The sequence below is a fragment of the Bubalus kerabau genome, chromosome 13 (genome assembly GCF_029407905.1).
Source record: "Bubalus kerabau isolate K-KA32 ecotype Philippines breed swamp buffalo chromosome 13, PCC_UOA_SB_1v2, whole genome shotgun sequence".
In the NCBI taxonomy this organism is placed as follows: Eukaryota; Metazoa; Chordata; class Mammalia; order Artiodactyla; family Bovidae; genus Bubalus; species Bubalus kerabau.
The window spans coordinates 68,261,390-68,282,700 of record NC_073636.1 but is presented as its reverse complement, the minus strand read 5'-3'; the positions used below and the strand labels follow the sequence as shown (position 1 = coordinate 68,282,700).

General features: G+C 49.4%; 1 protein-coding gene across 3 annotated transcripts in view; it reads right to left on the bottom strand.

Moving 5' to 3' along the window:
• Positions 1–5,526: 5,526 nt before the first annotated feature.
• Positions 5,527–21,311, bottom strand: part of PPP1R16B (protein phosphatase 1 regulatory subunit 16B) — a 103,413-nt gene continuing 87,628 nt past the window's right edge. For all 3 annotated transcript variants that reach the window (XM_055545037.1, XM_055545038.1, XM_055545041.1), the window contains exons 4-11: positions 19,855–20,000; positions 17,507–17,610; positions 15,428–15,552; positions 11,693–11,818; positions 11,076–11,151; positions 10,333–10,462; positions 10,072–10,240; positions 5,527–6,282 (exon numbers count right to left, since the gene is read on the bottom strand). In XM_055545037.1, coding sequence (XP_055401012.1) covers positions 5,773–6,282; positions 10,072–10,240; positions 10,333–10,462; positions 11,076–11,151; positions 11,693–11,818; positions 15,428–15,552; positions 17,507–17,610; positions 19,855–20,000 — 1,386 coding nt within the window. In that variant the 3' untranslated portion in view covers positions 5,527–5,772. The remainder of the gene's footprint in view (positions 6,283–10,071; positions 10,241–10,332; positions 10,463–11,075; positions 11,152–11,692; positions 11,819–15,427; positions 15,553–17,506; positions 17,611–19,854; positions 20,001–21,311) is intronic.

Genomic DNA, 21,311 nt, shown 5'->3' with positions numbered 1-21,311 from the left:
GACTCATTCCTCATTGCTCAACCAAAACCTCTTGTCATGCTCATCATGAGGGACTTCCCTGGTGGGCCAGTGAATGAATCCACCTTCAGTCCCTGGTTAGGGAACCAAGTTGCCACATGCCGCTACAACTAGAGAATCTGCGTACCACTAAGGAAAGATCCTGCTAGACACAACTAAGACCCAATGCAGCCAAATTAATTAATTAATTAAAAGATCATCATGAGCTCCACAGTGCTAAATCTAATAGCTAATTTTCATGCCTCATTCCCTTTGTGTAAGAAGACATATGTACAACTGTAGAGTGTTCATAAATGTGAGAGGTTACCACTAGCATTGAAAAAACAATATACTTTTCAAATCAATGAATGTCCACTGCTACACAGATATCTCTGTTCATCCTCTCTCCTCAAACCCAGCCTGTTTGTGAAGTTTTTCAAGCCCAAGTGTGGGAACTTCTGTGTCCCTGTCCTGGCAAGCCAGCATCCAGAAGGGTCCAAGAGAGCACCCTTTTCATCCTCTTCCAAGATACCCACAAATTTCTGTATGTGATGAAAGCAAGGACCACTGTCTAGGGCTGTGTAACCCTAGAGCATATCAATCTCTCCATTGCCTGAGGTCAGAAGTGAGGATAACCACAGTCTTACCTGCTGAGTTGTTGTAAAAATGTGAAGCAGTATTTGACTTCCCCACTGTAAACTATATGAGGAGGACAGGGATGGAGTGGGGAGAAGAGAAGGACAGGTCAAGAGAACAGAAGAGGGGGCAGCCCTATTATATATGTCATCAGACAAACAAAGTGTGGGAAGAGAATGTTAGAGGAGCTATCCCAGGGCTCCATGCTGATTTCAAAAGCAACATTTGATAGGATGGAGGTCCTTTCTTTATTTTTGCTGTGCTGGGTCTTTGTTGTGGCACGCACGCTTTCTCAAATTGTGGTGCAGGGGCTTCTCTTGTTGCACACGCAGCATGGGCTTAGCTGCCCTGAGGCACGTGGGATCTTAGTTCCCTGGCCAGGGATCAAACCCGCATCCCCTGGACTGGAAAGCAGATTCTCAACACTGGACCACCAGGAAGTCCCTGAAGGTCATTTTCAACCACTCTTATTTTCTTGATTTCATCCTGTTTCATCTTCTTGCAGTCTAGAAAAAGATACTTGCTCCATGGCTGAGCCCTCAGGCCTCCCTGTGATTCAGGGGCCAACCAGGCGAGGCCTCTGTGGTGGGGGCAGGGACAGGGAAGCCTCCCCTGCCATCTATCCCAGGCATCACCTCTTTGTGAATTCAAATCCTTATAGTTCAAGCAAGTTCATAGCAATGACCACAGCCACACCGAGCAGGTGTTATTAAAAGGAATTTAATTCATCTTAATTAAAAACTCTTTAACAGCGAATTCTGTCACAGGCCTTGGCAACTGGAAGCGACTCCAGGGGCACGCCCCTTTGGGATGTGGTTGAGCCACAGTCTCAAGTGGTCCACCACTGCCACATGTGGCAAGGAGCTTACCTGGAAGTTACTTCAATACAATATCAAAGATCTGCGAGGATTTTTTTGTTTTAAAAAAAGGTTTTAAATATATTAGACTCTCTTGATTGCCATTTTTACACAAAGCTGCTGATACAGTATACAGAGATTTAACTTTTTTTTTCACATAAAATACATTTTTCTTAAGTGTTCTCTGTACATCAGTGGCTTCTGGTCTGGTGAATTATTGCGGGGGGGCTGGGGATCTGCAGACTTTTCCTGGGTGCGCAGAGCCAGGCCCCGCACCTTGGCACTCACAGTGCCCATGGGAAGCAGGCCCTATGACCAACTGACCAACAAGAGACTCTTGTCGAGGGGTGCTTCTAGCGAAGGCAGTCACTTCTGCAAAGTCACCCACTGGCCACATGACCCTTGGCTCTTAGGTGCCCTGGGGGAGGGGAGGCTGTCCCCAGGTCACAATAGCAAGAGTTAAATAGAGTCCTTCTAGGCATTCTGTAAGAAGCGCGCTTCTGGAAAGCATCCCAGTATTCTGCTCTGGAAAAGCAAGTGGGAGAGAGAACTCCAGATCAAAAGGTATCTGATACCAATAACCAAAATGGGTCTCATGTTATGACAAGGCCAGCCAACTGGTGGGTAGGTCAGGGGACACAACCTTGTTAACTTTTCTAAGCCTGCTGAGATTGATCAAAATAGTACAGAGCAGTTTCATCAATGCTGCATAATCTGATGGAGCATTACATCCTGAACTCTTCAGAAGATCTAGGCTTAGGGTTCATTCAACTTCCTGGAGCTACTAGCCAGCAGCTCAGTCTCTGGTGGGAGTCACCAATTTTCAGGGTGGGAGCAAGGGCTGGAGCTCACATGGAGCTATGCAGCACATACTTTAGAAATAGTCTCCTTTAATCTGCCAGGAACTGCCACCAGACTGGGGTCTAACCAGGAGCTAGGCATCTGGTCGATCTTGCCAGGTTTCTCCGTGCTCCTTGCTCCATATCTGCCAGGAACAGAGGCAGACTTATGAGGAAAGGCCTCGATGTTAAAGCAGAAGCTCCTTTTCCTCCCACTATCCACTGGTGGGGCAGGAGGATTAGGTAATAAACGAGCAAGAGACAATGAGCTGAAGAACCTGAGTTGCATTTGGCAGCCAATTCCATGCCCCTTTTTCTTCCAGACACTGACTTCAAACTGCTGTTAGACAGTGCCCAAAAGATGCTGGCTGGAAGGCAGCTATCCTTGAAAGTTCCAGATAGACTTCAGATGGCATCTGCCTGGAACCCAAGACCCAGCATCTCCACCATTTAGTGGCAAATGTTATCCAAGGGTGGCCATTTCAGCAACCTCCAAACTAAAGGAATCCACAGTCCAGGGATTCTCAAGAGCAGAAAAGCACAGGGTTGATGGACCAGGACACAGCTTTTCTGTCTCTGAATCAAATGGGAGTTGCTGGTACTCATGGTCCTCCAAGGATGAGAACTGTAAAGAGCAGTGTCCTCACTCCACCTCATTCCTCCTTTATCCCCAGAGCCTAACACAGTGCCTGGTGAGCCTCAGCTACTCAATAAACTACAGAGTGAATAACTCAATGACCTTGGCCCCAGTTTGTCCCTCGACACCAAGGAGATCCACAGGGAAAGTTTCTTGATGGGAATGGTTTATCCCTGACTGAAAACATGAGTTAATGCCCAAAAGCCTGCAGTTGGCTCCTGTCAGGCAATCAGCTGGGACTCCCAGCCTTCTGGGTGGGAGACAGTGGCCCAGGAGCAGGAAGCAAGGGAGGAAGGAGGAAACAGCCAGAAGGACTCAGAGGGGGCAATAAATGCCTTCAGTCTCTGGTCTCTGAGCAAACAGATCTGAAAACCTGCACAGCTCTCTCCTAGGAGCGTGTGGCTTCCCTTGGGACCTCCCAGCTCACAGCTCAAGAGGAATTCCAGTGTCAGTCTCATCTGAACACTGTTTTTAAAGCCTAAAGGTATGTGTGTTTTGGATCATCCCTGCCCTGACCCAGTCATAGGATGAGATAAGAGAGCCAGCGCCATACCCCAGAGATGTGGCAGGCGTCACGCACACCTGTCTGCAGTCACCTGACCTGACTTTCCACTCTACACTGGATCCGCCCTGAAACTGGGGTGGGAGTGGTCTGATGCTGTGACTCTCCCTGCATCCAGGAGCCACCAGGGGCGAAGTGACTCCTGAGGCCCCTGCTCTCCGGTCCAGCTGCCCTGCAGCTGGTGAAGCATCAGCCAGAACCCTTGGAATCCAGCTCTGCCTCTGGGCTACAGGAGCCCTGGGGGCCACAGTGGAGGACTAGGACAAACAGCGGACCCCCTTACTAGCGCTGTGGCACAAGGGGCCCCCACCAGCCCCAACCTCTGGCCCAGATGTCTCGCAGGGAGAATTTCTCATAGGTTCAGAAAGAAAAGGGTTAAAGGGAACCCAGATTTGTCCCCCAAATTTCTGAATCTGGACCTCAGGGGCCCCCTTCAGAGCTCTAAAGAGGTAGTTTTAGAACAAGTAAAAGGCGCACGGAGCAGGAAACAGACCTGCAGCTAGTTAGTTACACCAGTAGGTTTTGGCCAAGCCCGTGGACAGCGTCCAACTCGTGGGCAACAATTTCAAAGGGCTCATGAGAGGACGCAGTGGAGAGGAGGCAGGCATCCTGCCCCTCGGAGTCTTCCCTCCCCAGCATCAGAAAGATTGGGGGCTGTGAAACTGTAAAGCTGGCGCAAGACCCAACTCCAGCACCACCACTGGAATGCAGAGCACGATGCTGGCCACAGGTGGGCACCTCAGATTTGCAGGCTTGGGCCGGAGCAGGATAGCAGCCCCTGGGCCAGACAGGAGCTCACAAGAGCCAACTGGCAAACCCATGCCACCGGGCATTCCTAAAAAAGCAAAGGTGGGCCGGGAGTCCTGAACATTCACTCTAGGAGAGGTGGGGGCCACAGCAGCCCTCCACTGCTCACTCCGATGGCTCAGTCTGAGGAGGACTGGGTGAGACAGGCTGGACTGAAACCATCTGACCAGTCACAAAGCTTGGTCAGGGCGCTGGGCTCTGTCATGCTGAACAGAGCTGTCTGCAGAAACTAAAAACATGAACTCACCTCTCTCCCTGGAAAAGCCCTTCCAACTGAAGCTTCTCCCTTAGCTTCACTTTTTTTCAATACCAGCCAGTAAAACCTAGTGATCATGATACCGTCTGTGAAAGAAAGCTAATTCACCGATCCCCCTCCCCAACCTGGAGTTTTACAGCCTAAAAGAATTATTTTATCCAACACACTTTTGAAAATGCTACCGTTGTTCCCTCTCCTCACCACATTTTGAAGCTTCCATCCAAGAGCAAAACAGATTTGGATTATTCCAGGAGCAGAATTACCAGGTGTTCTACTTTGGCCCCTGGGTGCTCACACAGCTGGCTCTAGGCATGGGCAAGGCTGTGGGGAGCAGGTCTACATCCATCTCATCCACTCGCTGTGGGTGCATCAAAGTGAAAGTGTTGGTCGCTCAGCTGTGTCTGACTTTTTGCGACCCCATGAACTGCAGCAGCCCACCAGGCTCCTCTGTTCATGGAATTCTCCAGGCAAGAATACTGGAGTGGGTTGCCATTCCCTTCTCCAGGGAATCTTTTGGACCCAGGGATCGAACCCCCATCTCCTGCATTGCAATCAGATTCTTTACCATAGCTCCCTCTGAACACAGAGAAGACGTCCTGCTCCCACCACACGGAGACGACAATACCAAGTCGTCGTAGGACTCCAGGCAAGATGATGGGTCTCAGGTTAGCAGGCCCCCTCCCCTGCTAAAGCCATGTTGGCAGTGGTGATAAAACTCTGAATCTTAACTTCAGTCCTCTTAGGAAGAGCTCACAAATTTTCAGTCCCACCTGCTTCCCATGAGCCCAACTGTGTCATCCCTACACAAGTTGACTGAGTGTGAGAGTGTGTGTGTGTGTGTTGATATGCGATGTGTGAGTACTGGTCCAGAGAAGCCTTGACCAACAACAGAACTGGAATCCCAGCTCGCCCTCCCAAAATCTGACAGCAGGATGAGACAGGAAGCCACGATGGGCCTTGTTTTTTGATGGCAGACAATGCAGCAAGAAGCAGAACCATGGGAAGTGGTGATGCTATAGGCAGCTGGCTGAAAGGTGGGTTCTGAGTTCCTCTGGAACGCAGAGTCCACCTCCCTCTTCCCGCCCCAGCTGCCCTGCCCCCCGCCCCCAGCAGGGCTGCTGGGCTGGCCTGGATTCCAGGGTCCCTCTCCCCAAGCATCTCTCTCCTCCATCCCACAGAGACTAGGAGATGCGGCAGCAGCCATGGACCTTCTCCTCCATCTCCTCTATGGGGGCCTTGAACTTCAGGAGTGGGGGGTCTCCACTGGAGACCGTGTAATACACTGAGGTCCCGTTGCTACTGTACGGAGAAGTTCTGCCTCCGATCAAGGGGGCCTTGCCTTCGCTGCTGCCCTCGCCCGTCCTGGACACACCACTGCCCAGGTGGGTGCTCAGGAAGGGGTGGCTGAGCAGCTTGGCCGCAGCCCGCTGCCTCTTCAGCTCCAGAAGCGTCTGGGGGCTCTGTTCCTTGTAGCCACTCCAGGATGGGGTGGCATCGGCCACGCCAGGGTTGCCATAGGCCATGCTGTAGTCGGGCACCTCGTGCACTTTCCAGACGTCCCCGTTACACAGCGCATACTGGTAGGTGCTGACCGGAGCCCGGAGGCCGTTCTCAACAGGCACGTCCATGTCGCTGTGTGGGATCTTGGTGGGAAACTCGGAGAGCAGCACGGGCTTCTCCAGCCTGGGGTTCTGAGGGTGAGAAGGACAACATCATCAGTTGGCTGGGGGATCTGAACTCCACCCCTACCTGCGCCTCTACTGAGGGCATGATTGCTTGAACCCGTCCTCTTCCATTTTCCCTACCTGGGTAATAAGACCTCCGTTTTCCTTTGGGGAATCTCACCAGTCATGGGTTTTGATAGACCCGACAGACTCCCATCTTTGCTCTGGGAGATAAACCTTGACCCCAGGACCTGGCCAATCAATAAACTCACTATTGGTATTGGTTCAGGAATTGGTTCCATGAAACTCAACCCTGGGACTTACTGCTAGAAAAACTGGGGAAGAGCAGCTCTGTTTCTGTAGGAACTGCAGGGGTGAGAATCATAAACTGTGGAGACAGCGCGTCAAAAGGTCTGCTTGGCTGTGAAACCAACATTAAGGAAGAGAGAGACGACAGAGACATTGCACCCTCGTGATACGTTTTTTTTTTTTTTTTTCCAAAGATTCTTTGATGTGGACCATTTTAAAAGTCTCTACTACATTTATTACAACATTGCTTCTGTTTCTATGTTTTAGATTTTTGGCCTCGAGGCATGTGGGATCTTATCTCCCTGACCAGGAATTGAACCTGCACCCCCTGCATTGGAAGGTGAAGTCTGAACCACTGGACTGCCGGGGAAGTCCCCTGATGATATGTTCTGAGTCCCTGGATCCAGTTGGCCCAGACTTTCCAGTTACCCAAGCCAGTGCATTCTTTTTGTGTCTGTAAGTCAATCTTAGTTGGGCTTTTTGGTCACTGAGAATCCTCTCCCTATACTCCTGGGATATCTCTGCTCTAAATGGGAGAGGTTCTTACTCAGAGATCTTTTACACCCAGCAATCCCTGGGTAACAAGAGCTTTAAAAGGAGCTGCTACCTAGAAACTCTAAGGAAAAGGTGGATACATTTGACAGTGACAAAAATACAAAGCATACCAAAAATCACTATAAACAAGGTCAGAAGACACACAAAAAACTTTTTTTTTGGCCACATGACAGCATGTGGGATCTTAGTTCCCCAGTCCTTGCCCCCTGCAGTGGAAGCACAGAGTCTAAAACACTGGACCACCAGGGAAGTCCCCCCACTTATTTTTCTGTAAACCTAAAACTACTCAAAAAAATAAAGCCTATTTGTTAATAAATAAATAAATAAATGCAATGCCTGAGTCCGAAGCCTGGAGACTGATTTAATTAACTGATATTACAGTCCGGACATCAGGTTTTTTAAAAAACAAAAACAAAACACCTCCCCAAGGTGATTTTCTTGTACAATTTAGATCATGAACCACTGGTTGAAGAGACAGAGTTGTCTTATCACGGCTGTGCCTGCTCTCAGGAAGTCAGCTCTGCCAAAAGTGGGTACCACAGCCAGCCCTGGGGGCTATTAGTGCAGAGTCCTGTCAGAAATCTGACTTGGGAGTCAGGCTGAGCAAACACATCCTTAGATCAGTGGTTCTCAAATTCTTCATGCATCCGAATCCTCTGGAGGGCTGGTTAAAACACAGAGTGCTGAGTCCCAGCCCCAGCGTTTATGATTCAGTCCATCTCCTGTGGGGCCTGAGAACCTGCATTTCTCTTTTAATCGGAGGATAATTGCTTTACTATGTTGTGTTGGCCCCGCCCCCTTGAACCTCCCTCCCACCCCACCCCCATCCCACCCCTCTAGACTATCACAGAGCACCAGGTTGAGCTGGGCTTCCCTGGTGACTCAGACAGTAAAGAATCTGCCTGCAATGCGGGAGACCTGGGTTCAAACCTTGTGTTGGGAAGATCCCCTGGAGGAGGGTAATGGCAACCCACTCCAGTATTCTTGCCTGAAGAATCCCCACAGACAGAGGAGCCTGGAGGGCTGTACAGTCCATGGGGTCCCAAAGAGTTGAACATGACTGAAGTGGCTAAGCACACACTCATATCTTTGGGGTAGAAGGGCTGCCTGGAAGAGGGAATGTAGGAGCTTTCTGGGCTGACACAAATGCGTGTACTTTCACCTGAAGGTACACATTGGAAAGAGGTCATTGAAAAATTCGTTTAAGACTTCTGTAAGTTATACAAGTTACACCTCAATCACAAAGAAAAGATAATTAAAGCATATTGGGGAAGAATCTGAAATGTGATTTGACTTCAATCTGCAACTCTTTTCTTTCCTAACCCCCAGGCTTAGGTGGGTAGAGGCAGAACACAAGCTCCGAGTGTGCGGGCTCCATCCCAATCGCGTTTCAGTGGGGATTCTCTCTTTTTAAAAAAACACTTTGTATCAAATCTTTTTTCTTTTTAACATTATTTGGCTGGGCTGGGTCTGTAGTTGTGGTTTATCCCCTGATCAGGGATCAAACTCAGGTCCCTTGCATTGGGAGCGAGGAGTCTTAGCCCTTGGACCACCAGGGAAGTCCCTCTTTTTGTTTTTTGTTTTTACTCTTTTTATTTTATACTGGAGTATGGTTCATTGGCAATATCGTGATAGTTTCAGGTGATGGCAAAGGAACTCAGCTGTACCTATCCATGGATCTATTCTCCCCCAAACTCCTCTCACAATGGAGATTCTTTAGAGCAGATGCCTTCACTCCTGCCCGCAAGACAAGCTCTCACGTGACCTCCTTGTTCACTCAGGGAAGCAGGGTCCCACTGAGACATTTTGTATCCCTCCAAGCAACACTGGCTAGAAATGTTTTCAGCTGCTCTTTGTGTGATGGTAGAACCACAAAGGCACACCACTGCTGGTATGGTCAGCCCCTCCCTTCTTGTGCCCAGCAGTTCTGCTCTGGCCCCAAACTTGTATACTCCACTCAGCAAGAGTACAGCCAGGCATGGACCTGAATGCAACAGTACTGAGTCAAATAGTGTCCCCCCGAAACTCATATCCACCCCACATCTCTGAGTGTGACCCTATTTGGAAGTAGGGTCTTCACACGTGTGATCAGTTACATTAAGATGAGGTCACACTGGACGAGGGTGGGCCCTAATCCAATGACTGGTGTCTTTCTAAGAGAAAACAGAGACACAGACCCACACACAAAGAAGGCCACATGGAGACAGAGGCAGAGATTGGAGGCACGCTAGCAAAAAGCCAAGGAATGCCCGAGATGTCAGAAGCTAGGAGACAGGAATGGAGCAGAGTCCCCTTCTGATATCCAGAAGGAACCAAGCCTGGAGACACCTTGATTTTTAGACTTCTGGCTTCCAGAACTGGGAGAAAAGACATTTGTCTCACTTCAAGCCACCTAGTTTGCGGTAATTCATTACAACAATTCTCAGAAAACAGTACAGCATCTTCTTAGGAAAGCGGTTTAATGCCCAGACCATTATCTACTCCTAGAGCCAGCTTCTTAGATGTTCTGCCAGCCCCTATACTTTTCAAAAATTTTCTTCCAACCCGATATCTCAACACAATTCTCAACATCTTGTTAGGTTTCCCCTAAAAGAGTTTTAACACCCTTCTCTCCCAGAGTTGCCGCCCTACTGAACCTTCTCCTCTGGGAAGCCAGAACAAACTCTCTCTTCTGCTGGAGCTCAAGCAGGCACATGGTGATCACTCACTCCCTGGAAGTTATGAGCCCCTACTGTGTGCCAATCACCCAGCTCTGACGTGAACACATCCTACACTCGCCTCAATAACCACGGTAGGCACCCCCATCAGACAGGATCCAGCTGGTTTAAGGGCGATGGCCAGCTGACCTCCCTCCGAAGGCTCTGAGATAAAGAAGCAACACCAGGCTGGGGTTCCATCTGTTCCCCTCCCACGGCAGTGGTCACTGGGGCCAGGTGGGAGGCAAGCTCTCACCGGGTCCTTATTCTCTTGGTCTGTCCTGGTCTCCCTGATGTCCCCGTTGTAGGTGGAGTTCCGCTGATCCTCGGATGCACTCCGCTGCTGCCAGAGTATAGCCTCTCCCTCATACTCCTTCCTGTACAGGTTGGTCCTGTCGGACAGGCTGGCTCGACGTACCACCTTCCTAAAGGGAGAGGGAGGTGCTGGGAGGCTGCTTCCAGGCTCCATGGGCAGGAGCATCCTTGGGCGCCCCTGGCTGTCCTGCCCCCAACTCACCCTCGGCTGCCCGCGCTGGACGTCCTCCTGCTCAAAGATGACTTATGCCTCAGTTGCGACTTCATGATCACGTCGTGCTTGTGTTTCAGCTCCAACAGCAGGACTTTGAACTCCTCCTCTTCACACAGGTCTGAAAGGGTGGAGGAGTCCATGGTAGGGGACAGAGAAGGGGCTGGTGATCCCCGAGGGCCCCCCAGACCCACTGAAAATTCATATCTTCTGGGGTGTGGGTGGAGGGGAGAAAGCAGTGCCAGCCTTATTTCCTGGGCTACAACCCAATCCTTAGAGGAGAGTAAGAAGAGGAAACCCCAGGTCCCATGCACAGTCCCCATTCATAGGTATGACTGAAGGATTCATACACCTTTGATCACTTCCAAGAGGAGTTATCAATTCTCCACTGATAGAAAATGTATCAAGAGAAACCAGAAGGTACCCCATAGAGCCCAAGCAAGACATTATGAAAAGAGCCTGAAATCATATATCCCCACCCACTCAATCCCTCTCATCCTTTAGTTCATCTGTCTACCTATTTGCTGAACCAGTCATCGTAGGTTCATCCTCTGCCCACCCATCCTCTTATTTATTCATCCATACATTCACCCACTTATCCATCCATTAATCTACCACCCATTAATTTATTCATCAAACTATCCATCTACCATCTATCCAACCGTATATTCAACCATTTATCCTCCACTCATCAAAAAAATCAATGAGTGCAGGTGTGGTCCTTCTGAACTTACCAATTGGCATCTCGTCCATGGACGTCCTAGCACTGAGACTGGCCCCATGGGACACCAACAGCTCTGCCATCTGCATCTGAAACACAGGAAGAAGCCCGGGTTCCCCCTGCCCATAGCTAAGAAAGCCTAGGAGTTGGAGACAGTGAGAGTTCAAAGCTTCTTAGGATGTGATCCAAAGAACGGTAGGGCAAAGCTGACTCCCAGGGAAGGCTCTGCCGTCTAAAGCCGGGAACTCCGGCAAATGCAATGGGCTTGACACCTCCTCCAGCGTGACTCAGCCATACCGAGGGACAGAAGGAGTCAGCTATAACTCCAGAGCTGTCAAGTGTTTAAAGAGGAATGGCGAAAGCTACAGAGATTTCTATCTGGGAAACAAGTAGAAAAACTCAAGACAGAAATGTGGGAAATTTTCTAATTTGGCAAATGGGATTGTCATCTTGTTAGGACACAACTTGACGATCCTTTTTGTAAACTCCGTAGGTCTTTTCACATCCTACACACTAGCTGTAGTCAACACCCTAAGTGGGTCAGGTGTTCTTTTGAACCAACTCCCAGCCCAAAGGTCATCAGGTTGGCCAGAAGCTGGCCTCTCTCACAGCACTGTGGGTGACAACTACCTGTCCCCAGAAGGCAGCAGCGTGCAGGGGCTCCCAGCCATCCCAGTCCTTCACATCCACGCGTACACCATGGTCCAGGAGGAGCTCAGCTGCCCGCAGGTATCCGTTGGCTCCAGCTATGTGCAGCTGAAGGAGAGGAAAGGGGTCAGCACTTCCCTTGGGGGCTAGTCCCTCATCTGGAAGCAGGATAGCCCATGCCCCGGCCCAAGGCCCAGATCATACTTGGGGCCAGTAGAATGGAATCAAAGGAGGTGAAGATTCCAGCCATGTTACAGAGCATTAGTAAGTCTGCAGTATGGAACTAGAAGGTAAGGGAGAAGGGGCTTCTCTTCTGTCTTCAAGCCCCTGTAGTTAAGGCATCAGCATTTATTGAGTGCTTACTCTGCACTGAGCCCTGTAGACGGGGTCTCAGAGGTCCAACAGAACACAGCCCTGATGGCCAGATGCCGCGTCATCTGGGGGTCAGGTGGCTATAAGTTTCTGGCAAACAGAGGTTTTGGGGTTTTTTGTTTTTTTAATTTTCAGAAAAAAAAAAAAAAAAAAACCAGGGTGTGATCTGGAACAGGCACACATGAAAACTGCTATCACTATCTGATTTATAAATGTTTGATGCTTGCCAACTATTAAGAATGACACACACAGCCAGCCAGATATTAAAAGCTGCAGGGCCAGGTACACAGCTGAGAATAAAAAGTTATGACTGGGAGAGTGATATTCATGGGTTTTTTGATTTTTTGTTTTACTAAAGTATGGTTGATTTACAATGTTTCAGATATATAGAAAAGCAATTCAGTTATTCATCTGCATATATTTTTTTCCAGATTTCCTTTCCCATTACAGGGGATTACAACTATAATTATGTTGAATATAGTTCTCTGTGCTACACAGTAGGACCTTGTTATTTATTATACAAATAGAAGTGATCATGTTAATAATAATAATAATGAGTTCATCACCAGAATCTATTGAGAGTTTACAGGCTCTGTGCTGAGCAGCTACATGCAGAATCTCATTTAGTCCTCCCAACAGCCCCCTGGGGAAGGTACGCCTCCCTGCTTCACTGGGAAGAACTGAGACCTAGTGTGTGCCCAGCCATGTGAGTGAAGCCACTCTGAGGCCAGCCCAAGAGGAGCAGACCCCTGTGTCTTCAGGACTGAGCCACAGACCCAGAGGAGCCCCATCCAGGGCGGGCAGTGTCCTGGCACAGCCTGGCCATAACTTCATCCAGTCTTCATGCAGCATCCAATCCAACTACCTGACTCAACTCTTGAGTGCTGGGCTGAGCAGGGACCCCTTTCTTAGAAAACAGCATGAGGCACAAAAACCTAAAAAAGAGAACTACTTCCACTGCTGGATATATATCCAAAGAAAATGAAAACACTAATTCAAAAAGATACAGGCACCCCAATGTTCATAGCAGCATCATTTACAATTGTCAAGACATGGCAGCAACCTAAGTGTCTGTCAACAAATGAATGGATAAAGAAGGTGTGGTATATATAGACAATGGAATACTACTCAGTCATATAAAAGAATGAAATAATGGCATTTGCAGCAACATACATGGACCTAGAGGGCATTATGTTTCATGAAAGAAGTCAGACAAAGACAAATACTCTATGTTATCACTTACATGTGAATTTAAAAAATAAATGAATGTATGTAACAAAACAGAAACAGACTCACTAATAGAGAGAGGGAAGGGAGAGGGGAAAGATAGGGGTAGAGGGCTGAGAGACACAAACTACTATGCATAAAACAAATAAGCAAAATATATTGTACAGCACAAGAAAATATAGCCATTATTTTTTAATAATTTTTAATGGAGTATAATCTATAAAAAATATTGAATCACTGTATTATACACCTGAAACTAGTATATGATAAAGCAACTATACTTCACTGAAATAAACAAATAATCAATTTTAAAAGTTTTATTTAAAAAAAAGAAGAAAGGGGGATGAGGCAGAGGGTGGGACTCATGAACAGGGTGGGAGAAATCCAATGATCACATCTGGGCTACCAGATCAGGCCTGAGGGGCAGTGATAGGGTGGGACTCAGGAACAGGGTGGGAGAAATCCAATGATCACATCTGGGCTACCAGATCAGGCCTGAGGGGCAGTGAGGGAACTTGGTACTGCTGAGCCCTACCTGAAAAGCTGAAGATTCTGAGACCCTGAGTGCTCACAATCACATGGACCCCAAGCCTAGGACAGGATGGGCCCAGCCATGGGCAAGGTTGAGGGGGGCTTCCAAGGCCATGTTCTAGTTCTCAGTTTAGAGGCTGCAGAAGCAGACTTCCCCAATACTGAGCTGTATCATGCTATGAAAGCCTATGAAGAAAGATCAAGAAGGTTTCACTGACACTTGAATTGAAACAGTGAGTGAAGCTAATGAAGCAGATAGAGAGAAGATTCCATCATTCTCTGTCTCCAGTGTCTAGTAAAGCATGTGGCACAGAGGATGTGTATGTTGACGGAATGATGGATGGGTGAACCAATGGATGGATGGGCAGACCAATGAATGGATGGGTGGACCAATGGATGGATGGGTGAACCAATGAACGGATGGGTGGACCAATGAATGGATGGGTGGACCAATGGATGGATGGGTGAACTAATGGATGGATGGGTGAACCAATGGATGGATGGGTGGACCAATGAATGGATATACAGACCAATGGATGGATGGGTGAACCAATGAATGGATGGGTGAACCAATGAACTGATGGGTTGACCAATGGATGGATGGGTGGACCAATGGATGGATGGGTGAACCAATGGATGGATGTGTAGACCAACGGATGGATGGGTGAACAAATGGATGGATGGGTGGACCAATGGATGGCTGTGTAGACCAATGGATGGATAGGTGAACCAATGAATGGATGGGTGGAGCAGTGGATGGATGGGTGGACCAATGGATAGATGGGTGAACCAATGGATGGATGGGTGGACCAATGGGTGGATGCGTAGACCAATGGATGGATGGGTGGTCCAATGGATGGATGGGTGAACCAATGAATGGATGGGTGGACAAATGAACTGATGGGTGGACCAATGAATGGATGGGTGGACCAATGGATGGATGGGTGAACTAATGGATGGATGGGTGGACCAATGGATGGATGGGAGGACCAATGGATGGATGCGTGAACCAAAGATGGATGGGTGAACTAGAGGATGGGTGAACCAAAGATGGATGGGTCGCTGGGGTGTCTGGGCTCTGAAGTCAGGGAACCAGAAGAGAGGCTGTTGCATCAACATCAGGGACAGACAATGAAACAAGGCACTGAGGTGGGAGAGGGTACACCCAGGCAGGAGAATGAACAGTGCAAAGCAAGATGGCCTGGATGAGTGGATGAATGTGGCACCTGTCTTGAAGCAGGAGACACCATGGGAGGAGGTGGAAATAATGAACTCAGAATGGACACCTGTAGCATGAGGTAAAGGAGAAGCTTGGAGACAGAAGAGGTGAACGGCAGAGCCAAGCCTCCCCAACCCATAGCTCCCAACTCCCAGCCCCAGCTTCTCAAAGCAGCTGATCCCTGCTCTGCTAACTCTCCACATTCCAGGGGGAACCCTGTCCCCAAAAAGGGGAGGAAGTCCAAGGCTACGGACAGGCCCCCACTGTGTAGGCTTGACCTCCACCCAGTGCTGGCCCCGTTCAGCTCCAGCCAGTCTGGGTTCTGGTCCCGACCCCCCAGCCCAATCCAGCCTGGCCCCTCTCCTCACCAGTGTGGCCCCCTGGGCATCCACCCAGTCAAGGTCCTGGCCAGCTGCGATCATACAGTGAATGTCCGAAATCATCTGCTGCTCGGGAGCTGCCCGCATCTCGTTGATTTTCTCCTGGGTGATGCCTGCAGTGGGGGAGAGGGGGACTGAGTCAGCATTCCCAGGCAGAGAACCCCTGGGGGAGGGGAGGGAGGGCAGAGGGGGCAGGTATGACTTCTCTTTCCTAGGGTCTGCCGTCAAGGGGGTAGACAGACGTGCTCAGAGATCATTTCTCCCAGGCCCAATGAAAATGAATACCACGTGTTGGGCCACGAACAAGAGCCTGGAACCCAGTTGGCACTGTATTAATATCAATGACTGTTACATACACAGCTCTTCTACCTGGCAGTCCCGACCACCCACCTACCCACCTCCAGCTGCTCAAATTCCTGGCTCCGTCTCATCCTTTAGGTCCAGCCTGGATCACCTCCTCAGCTGGCCTCCCCTGCCTGCTCTATCTGACCAGGTCTCTGTTCATTTCTTCCACTTCATCCACAGCTGTGTTTGCAGCACCAGGCACCAGACACGCTCAGTGAATCTCTATCACGGCCACGACTGAATTACTGAATATATCACTTCTGAATGGAGAGCTGAATAAATCGAGGTGGAGGGACTCAGAGACACATTTTCAAGCCTGAATCTCTGGCTAAAATTTAAGTGTTACTGGCAGCTACTAAGGAGAGAGTGATTTGCTCTGAAAAAAAGGTCCATGAGAGCAAGCATTCTTGGATAGAACTCAGGGAAGGTCTGTAAACTTGAAAGGAGAAAAAGAATGATCTATTTTCACTAACTTTTTATTTGTTTAATTTTTATTTGTCTCTTTTTGGCTGTGCTGTGTCTTTGTTGCTGGGTGCGGGCTTTCTCTGGTTGTGGCGAGCGGGATCTACTCTCTAGTTTCAGTGTCTAAACTTCTCAATGTGATGGCTTCTTGTGTTGGAGAGCAGGGGCTCTGGGGCACAGGGGCTTAGTTGTTCAGGGGCATGTGGAATCCTCCTGGACCAGGGATCAAATCCACATCCCCTGCCTGCCAATGCATTCTTGGATTCTTATACACTGGACCACCAGAGAAGTCCTATTTTCACTAACTTTTCAATGAGATATAGCATTTCCTGCTAGTCCAAATTCACAGTAGAATTGGCAGTGCCCATGACTTTGTCACCAACAGAAACTATAGGTATTTTCACATCATATTATCTTATTGTTTCATGAATCAATGAAGTTTCTATATTACACATTTAAAAGTATTTGGTGAGCCTTACTTTAATAGCAGTGGTTTCCTTTATAATCCTATGGCTTTGACAACTCCATTTAAAAGTACAGAAGGGGTGGGTTCATAGATTCACCAGACTGGCACAAAAATTATTAGCAAGTTCTACAGAAAGTGGACAGGGAAAGCTCCAGAGCCAGGGAATGGACAGGCTAAAAGGGAGGTTCCTGCAGCTATCTGGGCAGAAACACAAGGGCAGAGATGAGGGGAGGACCTCAGACTGCAGTCCAGGGTCTGGATTTGAGATATATTTCTAAAGAGGAGGCCTTTCAGGAGCATGTACTGGGGTGGCGGGGGCGGGCTGGTCTCTGCTGTATTTGTTTCCTCTCTGAAGCTCATTTGTGAGCCGAGAACAGCCCACATCTTGTTTATCTGGGGTCCCTGGCAGCCCAAGCGGTGCCTGGCACAGAGCAGGCAGCCGTGAATGTTCTTGACTTTGTATTTTCCCAAATGGGAATATATCTTTATTGTGAATGTTTTGAATTGAACTGTCACAGCTGATGAAGAGACGGGGCCAGCTGAGGCTGCCCATGCGTGTGGGCGACACAGATGACAGCCACGCCCCTCCTTGTGCACAGCTCGTTTTCCAGGCTTGTTCTGTGTTCACATCTTGTCCGTCACATGGGTAACAACCATCGTGGGGTCCCGTTCCAGTTCCTGAGCACTAGGCAATGGGCACGTCTCTAGGTAACTTGTTCACCTGCACTGATCTGAGAGATGTTCGCCACAGCCCCACACCCAGCCCACTTCACAGCCGGCGGCCCTGTCCTTACCCTGGTACGCCATGCACGTCTCAATGACATCCAGGGTGGGCTCATCCTCACAGAGGTCATAGGGCATGTTCCCATCGGAGTTGACAGCGAGCAAGTCGGCTCCACTGCAGAGAGAGGACCAGGGTGAGGGCCAGGAACGTGCAGAGGGTTGGTCTGACTGCCTCCACTGTCCAGCCTCTCACCCACACCCTGCTGTGCACCCCAACACCCACAACCCAACTACGGTGCAGCCCAGCAAGGACTGCATCTCCAGGATCTCAGGGGTCCTGGGGGGGAAGGGGCCACAGTCCCAGGAGAGCTGTGCCACTTTCCCCAGCTTCCTCCTCTGTTGAACCAGCAGGTGGGCAGTTGAGGATAGATGTCAAATAAGAAAAGACAAAATTAATGGTGGTAGCACTACTTCCCAAGCATCTGCTAGGAGCCAGGCTTGATCTAAGCCCTTTACATCATCTGATATAATCCTCATAATAGTCTTCTTGGTTCAGTATTATTGGCCCCATCTCAATCAAGGGAAAACAAGATTCAGACAGGGTCAGTTACTTGTCTGAGGTCACACAGCTAGGATGTAAGAGGTTCAAGACGGAAACCCGGCTCTTTCATGGGCCAGCTCTTTTTACTTTTCCCTGTCCTATTTCAATATTAGACCAAGTGCAGAAACACCCAGGATACCCCCAATTCCTCCTCTAAGTCCCTGCCCCAAAGGGAAACCAGGACGAGGCAGGAGAGACCCTTGGGACCCCGTGGGAGAATTCCCTTTTGGGGCCAGTGGCTCCCAAATGCATGGTCCTGGGCTGCCCTGTGGCAGAATCACTCAGATGCCACTGAAATAAAATGAAGCTTCCTGGGCTCCACTCTAGACCTCCTGAAACAGAGTCTCTCAAGAGGATGGGGCGGGGTTGAGGATTACACATTTTAAACCCATGATTCTGGTACAGATTGGCGCTGGGGATTGGTACCATGCTGGTATCCTCTCCCTTTTCCTCTCGCATCACCTCTGATTGAATGGTGGCCATCTGATGCCCCTGCAGACTTAGCCACACCCAGGTGTTCATCAGAGGTGTGGGCATCGGCCACCTGCCAGTCCTCTGGCCTAACAGCCCTCCCCTGGGACCTCTCTGAGCTCCTGTGTGCTCTTGGGTAAGCTAATCCACCTCTCTGAGCCAGGGAAGCATCTCTTATCACCCGAGTAGCCACCCAATGGGCCCTGGCTGCTCTGCTGAGACCTCCGCCAAAGGCCACTTGCCCTTGGCCGCTATACCTGAATCCCTGTGCTCAGATGCTTTCCTGGGACTCCAGCCACCATTGATCTAACTTTGTCTCAGTTCTGGGACTGAAATCACCTGATTTCCTGCTGAGTTTCTCAGGACTTTTGTGTCCCTGAGTGTTCAGTGCCCAGCACAGGGCTTGGCCCAGCTCAAAAGCCCACCAATCATTAGATGAATTCAATGAAATACACTTGAAATTCAAGATTGCCTCTTCCCTGTGTTTGCAGAGCCTAAGCAGACTGGAAAGAAGTTCCGGATGGGGGAAGACTGTTCAGAACTCTACAGAGGGAAATGGCCTTATTCCTGGAGAAGACATTGCTACATGGTGTCCCCCAAAGTAGGTTCTGCCCCAAAGAAAAGCATGTGGATGGGATTTGAGGGGGCAGAGCCAAGGAAAAATGTCTGCTTTTTCATAGCAAGAAAAACGGCAACAACACATAATTATGGAGATGAATACAGACTCGTGGGGACAGACAGAGAAAAAGAGATGAAAAGAAAGAGAATCATACCCTGATACAAAGTCAGAGACACTATAAGAAAACTACAGACCAATATCCCTTATGAACAGTGATGCAAAACTCCTCAAGAAAATACTAGCAAACCAAATTCAGCAGCATAGTAGAAGGATTATATGCCATGGCCAAACGGGATTTATTCCTGGAATGCATAGATGGTAAACTGTGCTGCGTATTTTATGACCATCATGTCGGGAGAAAGGAAGAGAACGAAAAGAGAGAGAACGTGAATTAAGAGAGACACAGGGGAAAAGACAAAATGAGATCAAGGAGGAAAGAAGAGACAGAGAGGGAAAACAGGAGAGAAAGACACAGGGATGGAAAGGGAATGTGGGAAGAAAAGGGACAGGCAGCAAAGAGACAGGAAAAAAGAGAGAGATGAAAGTCCCCCTATAAACACACCAAAAACAAGGACCCGGAAAAACACCAAAGGCGCACTCATGGCTGATTCATGTCAGTGTATGGTAAAACCCACTACAATGTTGTAAAGCAATTAGCCTCCAATTAAAATAAATAGATAAACCGAAGGCGGAGGGAAGGCTGCTCCTGGGGAGAGAGGGGCACGTACTACTGAACGAGGATTTTCACCAGGTTAATGTGGCCGCAGGTGGCCGCGGCGTGCAGGGGCGTCCACAGCTCGTTGTCCTTGGCGTTCACGTTGGCACCGTGCGAAAGGAGCAGCTTGACAATTTCCTCAAAGTTGTCGATGCAGCACTGCAAGGTGGACACAGGCAGGGTCAGCTCCGGGCAGGTCACGATGAGGGCACACCCAGTTCCCGACAAGGACAACGGAGCCAAGCTGCCTGGGTTTGACTCCAGCTCCGTTACGTGCGTGCTGTGTGATCACGGGCAAGCCACGTAACCTTTCTGGGCCTGTTTCCTTGTGAGTAAGTTAATAATGTACAAGATAAAAATATAAAAGCAATATAAAGAATAAAGTCAGCTGTAAGATGCTTCACAAATGTTGGGGGAATGGGTAGAAATTTCGAACGAGGCTTTAAAACCTTTCCTTTTTAATTTCGGAAGGCTTTCTTCAAACAAAACTGTAAGAAGAACTTTAAGTTAGATAGCCAATAAATTCAAGCAGGGAGGCTCAGGCTGAATGAAGCTGGGGTGTGTGTGTGGGGGGTCCCCCTCCCCATCAGTGGCCTCCCTAGATTATAGTTTAAAACCTCTGACTTAGGAATTTCTGACCCAGAAGCCAGTTCTTGGGGAAGTCCCGAATAATTAAGCCTCCCCCTAAAAACCCAGCTCCACCCAAGGGCTCTACTGGGTGCTGACAGAGTCCCTGCGAGGAGAGAGCCATGTCTGTCCTCCCGCTTGACCACATGTGGGTCAGCCCCAATGAGAAGGCAGCTCGCAGAGAGATACTGGGCTCCAAAAACCACTGGAGCCCCCCAAACTCCAGTGAGGGAGAGTGAAAGATTCCAAGGGGACACAGGGAGCTCAAGCTGGGGCCATGAGCAGAGAGAGGTGAGGATAGAGGAGGCAGAAGACGGGGATCCACTTTGCAGGCTGCAGGAAGGATCTCAGATGACCGCCGGAGAAACCAGCAGGGGACAGGGCAGCGGACCTGTGGCTCAGAACTACCCATCCAGGGATGGCTCTGCCCTCAGTGCATGGGAGACGCTGCAGAGTTATACTCAGAGGAGCAGCACCTCTGAGTATTTTTTTTTTTTAATCCCTCCTCCAGCTGCATGCGGAGAACAGACTTCGATCACAAGCTTCTGGAGGGAGAAGAGGGAGAGTGAAGAACTATGTCAAAATCACCCCCATTTAAGAGATGATGGCAGCCCGACCTACAGAAGTGACTGCAGGCATGGGGAGAAGTGACTGGATGCTAGCAGAAAGAGCTGGGGCACCTGTGGGAGCCCAGGGCCTCAGGGGGGTGTGGGGACGGGGTGGCACCACGGCCCCCACCCCCATTCCCTGCAGAACCAGGGGTCAGAGGGACGTCCTCGGTGGTCCAATGGTTAAGACTCCAAGCACCCAATGCAGGGGACCTGGGTTCATTCCCTGGTCAGG